Here is a 7335-nt window from a genome sequence, read left to right as displayed (position 1 = left end):
CAACAGCAGCAGAAGAATGTGATCTGGGCCAATCTGTGCCTGGATGATGAGGTACGGAAAGCGCTGATTACTACGTTAAAACAGTATCAAAGCATGTCAATTTATTAACTATAGACCTGAAAACTAAAATAGCTAAAACTAAGTTGATATCTAAGTTATCTTTACAACAACAAAATTTGCATAGCTACTATACATGCGTTCCTAACTAGGGTAGTGACTAACAATACTACATTTCCTTTTAATGGTATGATTTAAGAGACTTACAATTAACATGTCGAGCATTAATTAATAGAATGCACAGCCTGTAAATTACAGGCCATACAACGATGTACTTGAACACGATGTAAAATCCATGATCATGTAAAGACTGAAACCGAGTAGATGCATATATGGTAATTTCAGCGCTTAAGGAGTATAGCTGCAATAAAAGCACCTATTGCCACAAGAACTCCACCAACTGCGTAAACATTTCCTGTGGTGGTTTTCCACCATCCCTTAATATCTGGCTCTATTGTTGAACCTTCTCTCGTGTTTGATTCTTTTCTACGTTGCTCTTCGAGGTCTTCCTCTTTCTTCTTTCTTTCCTCCAATTGAGATTTCTCTTTTTCACCACGAACAGGTTGTAGATCTTTATCATCAAAAAGATTACGCAGTGCTTGATGGCAAACTTCTCCCTTCTTCTCATCAATGATGGCGACCACAGAAGAAATATTCTCCAGATTCATTTCAGTTGCCAGCATCACTGGTTCTTTGGACAGGGACAACTTCCACTCCAGGAATTTATCTTCAGAGAGTAGTGTGCTTTTGCTATGCAGGTCCCTCCGGCCTCCATACCACCGTGTTTCTGTTGCATCCAAGATAATCTTCTTTACACTCTCTGTCGATATTTGGCTCTTGGAGTCCACTTTAGCTCCGCAGGCTCCACTTAGATCCGCACCAACTGCTCCTTCTACCGAGTTATCAATTTTTTTGATGCTTCGAAACCTTCAGTGCAGGTTTTTTCCTCAACTGCCCACCAACATAAGCTGAAGTGACCACGAAATGACCGAAACGATTGAAAAAATTCATAAACGCTTCTCTGCATTTTTCGTCGTCTGTATATTGGTCAGGTAATTTCCCAACAGCGGACACAAAATTATTGGTGAAGGAGATTTCCTGCGACTCAAAATTTCCAATAACAATCTTAACAATTCGATGTTCTGTCAACGATATATTCGTGGTCTTCGTAGACTTGTTACTGCCATTTTCCTTCTGATTTGCACTCGCTCTGAAGTTAGGTGCCATTTTCAACATGCTCTGTGCAATATCAAGACTTACGCCGAGATTTTTCAATCTATTCTCTACGAACAATTCATCGGACTGAAATTTCCTTTGAAATTCCTGCGTCTCATTAACTTTTATGATTTGAGCACAACTAGGGATATTAAAACCATACTTCGTTTCATTCACAGCTGAAAACTCGAAAATATCAGAGGACACGGTGTTGTCCAATAAGATATTATATCCTCGACCAACCAGTTCAGCTGAAAAAAGGGATGTGTACATGAGCAAGCTTATCCGAGTTTAAACGAAGCGTAAAAAAAGTTGGTAATGTGTAGTTATACTGGCAATATAATTTCTTTGCTTGTCAACCTTGTTTCACATTAGTCGCATACACTTGAGCGAATTACTGTGGTAGGGCTGTTGACGTCACGCCAAATATTTGAGGTCTATGGAGGGTCGGTGATATTCATGTTCATGCAGCCTGTTCGCAGATAGCTCAGCGTTGAAGCGCCACAAAATATGCCCTGATAAGGCAATTATTTGATCCTGTTGTAAATAATACTCAATATATCAGAGTAAAGGGAGACTTAAACAAACAACGGGTTTAAAAAGGGTAGTTACAAAACATAGCCGGATGTCGCTCAGATTACTAAAAGTACTGTCCAGAAATAACCTAACCGCAACTCAACCGCAACCGCAACCGCAGTGTTACCATCTTGTTCGTTCTTCAATTCTACCAAAATCTGTGTAAACGTCATCAGTCGATACCACGGTATTTTGGTCAAGTGTTGGCAGAGCAAATATCCCGTGTCTCAGAAACGAGGCTGTTAGTTTGCTTCATAAATCTTATTTATATTCCACGATATCTCAAATTCGTCCCGCTTCGTTAAATCTCGGGTATAACAACTAACTGCGCAATGAAGTAAACAGCCCCTAAGTTATTCTAAGTATACTGTTGACAACAATCATAAATGCACTAGCATTTTAACTTATGCATCTTTGTTGTCAAGAGTACTTTTTTGGGGGCCACACTGTATATAGGAACTTTGTTCCTGGAATAGATTACAGACAAATACGCGTGATGGCTGGGCGTTTAATTTTAGCCTAGTTATTCTATAGTATTTCTGCTTCATGATAAACTTCACTCCCAAGCACCCTTCGCATGTTCTATACTGACGTGAATGACAGTTTAAACTTTGTACAAGTAAATTAATAAACGGTATCCAAACTGTTTTAGTTAATGAAACATGAAAATTAATTTTAAAAATGTGTAATTTATCATTACCTGGAATACATGAATTCTTTTCATTTTTAATACCAAATTTTTGTTTCAGCATTTCGATACAATGGTCGGAAATCTCTCCGTCATAAAGACAATTTATTGCTGCCAATGTTACAGACTGTAATCGTCCTTCCTTTAACAAACCCATAGAGTTCATCCAGTTCCCAAGTTTTGAAACTTTCTCTTCTTGTGTTTTGTCGAGTTTGTTTTCTTTAACATATTTCATCACACAAGTGGCGATTGGACTCAAACCTTAAAATCAATTTTTACAAATTGAAAAATTTATTTTACAAATTTACGATTAGAAGAGTTATGTACGATTTACGACGCGGCCAGCTCGACGACGCACTTGCAAACAAAGAAACACCACACGCGAAAAAAAAGGTACTATGCAAAACTTGTGGTCCCACGACAGCGTTGACATTCTTACGACACCTTCAAATGAGGCATTAGCGACCTTAAGCATGTAGAACGCGAACGCGACGACGACGGCTATCAATACAATGGATCATTGAAAAGAAATGAATAATTAAAGACCAATGATGGGTTTTAGAAGTCGTCTTTGTTCTGTTTACAACGGGAAAACGCAACCTCGCAAGCCAGGCTCTTTTACCTACGCTCCACGGCCCACGCTGCGGCAAAGACCCTGGTCAAGGCTGGTCATGTGACCTCCCAAAATATGGGAGGTTTTTAATTAGCGCTTAGTTCATATTCATGGGAGGAGTGGCAAAGTCAATATACCATTTCTGCTATTTTTAGCACTTGTCACAATCCAGATGACTTTGTACTAACGCAACTAAAAATAGCGGTTCACGCAATAAACGAAATAAATACAGCTAGTGTGGCGCAGCAAAAAGCTAAAAAGAGCAATAAACCGAATTTAGATTCAAGTGCTATGTGTAGACTGTATCATCGTCGATAGAATCGGTTTTAGTATCGTCACAAGTTCAGTTGATATTCAATACAGACACTCGAAGGCCTGTCCTATCTTCTAAATTTGGGCGTTGATGAGCGAATTTAGAGGTCAAATAACAATAACGACACAGGTTATTTCGCTTTACGGAAGAACAGCGCTCAATATTCAGTCCTTAGAAACACGCTGTTTTAACTGATGTGATCTATGCGCTACTTGTGTCCCACCCATCCCCACACGGGAGAAGCGTAACAAAAGAATCACGTGACCAGCCTTGACCAGGGTCTTTGCCGCAGCGTGGGCCGTGGAGCGTAGGTAAAAGAGCCTGGCTTGCGAGGTTGGGGAAAACGTTGTTTTTTACGTCTTGCCTAGAACGGGTGCATTTCAGGACCCAGCGAGCCCTACCTCGAATTAGGCTCTATAGAATTGTCCTTAAACATAAACACAATGTTTTTTACGCCTTATATCTCACAAAATCGGTACAATTAATAATATAAAACAACAGTAGTATAGAGAAGGGGGGTTCTGGAGCAGGCGGTGCAGGCGGTGCACGAGGCACCGCCGATGATGTCGTCGAGTCTTAAATATTTTAATTTATTCAGGTAATTTTAATATAGTTGAGTTTTGCCGGTTTGTTACTCAGCAATTTCGGTTTATTTTCATGCGATTTCGCTACCGTTTATTTATCTACATCGTTTGGTAGTGTCTGGTTGCTTCATTACCGTTAGCTGTGTACAATTTTAGTTTATTTCACACAGTATATTGCTGATATGGTTACCGTTCATATATCTGTAGAGATTTCAAATTGCTGTCGTCTTTGTTTTCAAAAGGTAATTTGTGAGCGCTACGGTGTGCGCTACGGTGTGCGCTACGGTGTGCGCCACGGTGTGCGCTACTCCCACGCTATCTACAATCCATAGTTTATATAATTATGTCTATTTCGATACCGTTTGTTTATAGTTTTAGCTTATTTCAGTGTAGTCTTTGTTGCTGTTTGTTTATCTACAACTTCTAGTTTATATTATTGGGTTACTGGCGGTTTGCATTTATTATGAAATAAGCTAAAGCTTTACTTCTTTCACTAGATATCTATCTAAATATCTATAATAATAGATATTTGATTTTAATTAGTATTTTATATTATGAGTGAAAATGCAAATTGTACCATAGAACAAACAAGAACGAACACGTTCGAGCAAACACCGCGGAAAAACGTCTGCGCACGCGTCAACTCTGCCTGTAAGTGACATTAAAAACAATTAAAAAGCGGTTCCGAACGTTTCCGAAGGCTAAAAATGGCGGTAAAAAGGAGTGATTTCATTCGTGTCTTCAAAGCCATATTTCGAGGGCATAAATAAACATTGCATTATAGAAACTAAGAGAAAAAACGTCCAGAGAGTCCTAGAAGTGGCATCCTACAAAAACACCTGTAAAAGGTGACTGTTAACAAAGTTTTCGTCTCAAACATTTTGTTTATCAAATAAGCAACGACAGTTTCCGAACTTTTAATTTAGACACGTTTTATTAAAAAAAAATATGTCGCCAGATACGAGACGTTTGCCGTGTTCTCAATAATTGAAAATTAAGATGTATTTTACAATTTAAATAGATTAGAAAGCTTAACTTTCCGCGTGTTTTCTTAACTTTCAGGTTTAAACTTTTGCTTTCGAAAAATATTCTAAAGCTACTTCGTAAAAAATGAAAATTTACCGTGAATTCCATTTCGTTCGATACTCTAAATGCTACAAGGCTTTTAACTTATGTTCTGTCTGGCTGTCTTGTATATTTTTTATTTTCTTAACTTATATTTTATCAAATAATGGGCATGTTTTGTTCCAAAATTTATATTTAGATTTACCATCATATTTCGATATTTCGGCGCGTGCGCAGACATTTTTCCGCGGTGTTGTTCGAGCACGTTTAATAAATAGTTGTTAGTGCGCATGCGTGATACCTATTTCATTAAATCTTCACCCAAAATCAAACGGTGAAGGCTTTGTGTATATATACGGCGGTTTGATCCTAAACTTCATTCGTCGGTTTCGTCCTGCAAATTCGAACGTCGGTTATTTTTGCGACTAGCGCGAGAAATACTAAAGACAGTTCACAGAGGAGATTAGGTAAGATGCATTAACTAAAGTTCAATTATTATAAAAAATACTAAAATTTAGTTCAATTATTATGAAAAGCACTAAGAAATCGCTTCTTAGTAGTTGCTGTGCCCTTGTTTGCCACACCTATGAAGAAATATCTGAGGTGTCCATTGGGAAAGTCATGCAACGAACGGTTTAGTTGTTAATAGTGCAAAGAAGCCGATTCCTAGTAGTTGCTGTGCCCTGGTTGGCTGCACCTATGAAGAAATATCTGAGGTGCCCCTTGGGATAATCATGCAATGAACGGTCCAGTTGTTAGTTCGAATAAATCGCTTCTAAGTGTTGCTGTACCCTTGTCGCCTGCACCTGTGAAGAAAGAATCTGAGGGGCTCCTTGGGAAAGTCATTCAACGAACTAGCGGTGGCTGTACAAATTTTATTCAGTACTTCTGTCACAATAAGATGCTAAAAGTGTTCTGTTTATATTTAATAGTTTGATAATTATCATCGTTAAGTTGAAATCCAAAGAGTTGCTGTATTGAGGGTAAGTGTTTACAATTTCAACTAGTTTGAGTTGTCCCCGCTTGGGAATGTCTAGCAACGAACTGGTGGTTGTAGACAGAGAAGTTTATTTAGGGCTGTCTGGCGACAAAGCCATTACCTTCGCATGCGTGATGTTTTAATTTTATTCCCCCACAATAAGATGCTAAAGGTTATGTGTTTATATTATGCTACAGGTGTTGACGTGTTGCAGTTGCTAAAGGAGAATTCAATTTTCAATTTATAGAATGTCTTTTACATGCAAAGTCTGCACCAAGAACTTTACGCAGCTGAGAAGTTTAACTCGTCATGAACGATCCGTGCATGGAGAGAAGAAGTTTGTCTGTGATCAATGCAGTGCGTCTTTTACACGGAACGATGATTTAAAGCGGCATAAGAGGCGGCACGAAAGAACAATCACACATATCTGCAAAAATTGTAGGAAAGAGTTTCATCGTCGTGATAATTTAGTGGGACATCAAGTTCAATGTCAACGGAATCCTTTGAAAAGAGGATGTGACGAAGACCGAGACGAAGACGATAGTAGTCTGGGACTTTTTTAGTCCCTAAAGCTCTGGATGTATATTCGTCTACGACGAAGAACCTCTACCTCGGGGGAAACGAAGAAAGTACATAAGGGATGGTTAACATTTTAGTTTGTGTGCATGCACTGGACTACGAAATTAAAGTACCGCGTAGATGTTTAATGGAATATTTGTCCATATTCGCGGGTTGGGACGCCCAGTCAGCAATCGGGCCATCGGGCCTAATAGTGCCATAGAAGGCCATATAGGGCCCAAACGGGCCTATGAGCACATGCTCATAACTGCTCATGAGCAGTTGCTCATCTGTTCATAGAACTGCATTGCTGCTCCCCGTACGCTTCTATACTTCAACTTTAGGACAATGCTGATCGTTCCGGGACACCAGGGACTAAAAAAGTTTTCCTGGAAAATTTAAAGTGTCCCTTCAGGGACTTTTTTAGTCCCTGGTGTCCCTGTAAGATTTAAAGTGTCCCTTCAGGGACTTTTTTAGTCCCTGGTGTCCGTGTAAGATTTAAAGTGTCCCTTCAGGGACTTTTTTAGTCCCTGGTGTCCCGGAACGATCAGCATTGTCCTAAAGTTGAAGTATAGAAGCGTACGGGGAGCAGCAATGCAGTTCTATGAACAGATGAGCAACTGCTCATGAGCAGTTATGAGCATGTGCTCATAGGCCCGTTTGGGCCCTATATGGCCTTATATGGCA

General features: G+C 39.3%; 1 protein-coding gene across 1 annotated transcript in view; it reads right to left on the bottom strand.

Annotated features, from left to right (window-relative positions):
* Nucleotides 1-398: 398 nt before the first annotated feature.
* Nucleotides 399-7335, bottom strand: part of LOC114521033 — a 28299-nt gene continuing 21362 nt past the window's right edge. Inside the window, exons 3-5 of the mRNA XM_028541423.1 lie at nt 2549-2797; nt 1017-1523; nt 399-877 (exon numbers count right to left, since the gene is read on the bottom strand). Of these exons, the coding sequence (XP_028397224.1) occupies nt 399-877; nt 1017-1523; nt 2549-2797 (1235 nt within the window). The remainder of the gene's footprint in view (nt 878-1016; nt 1524-2548; nt 2798-7335) is intronic.

The sequence above is a fragment of the Dendronephthya gigantea genome, unplaced genomic scaffold (genome assembly GCF_004324835.1).
Source record: "Dendronephthya gigantea isolate DGI-Jeju-01 unplaced genomic scaffold, DenGig_1.0 000019F, whole genome shotgun sequence".
Taxonomy (NCBI): Eukaryota; Metazoa; Cnidaria; class Anthozoa; order Malacalcyonacea; family Nephtheidae; genus Dendronephthya; species Dendronephthya gigantea.
Note: the sequence above shows the minus strand (reverse complement) of the source record. Positions and strands in the feature narration are given on the sequence as shown.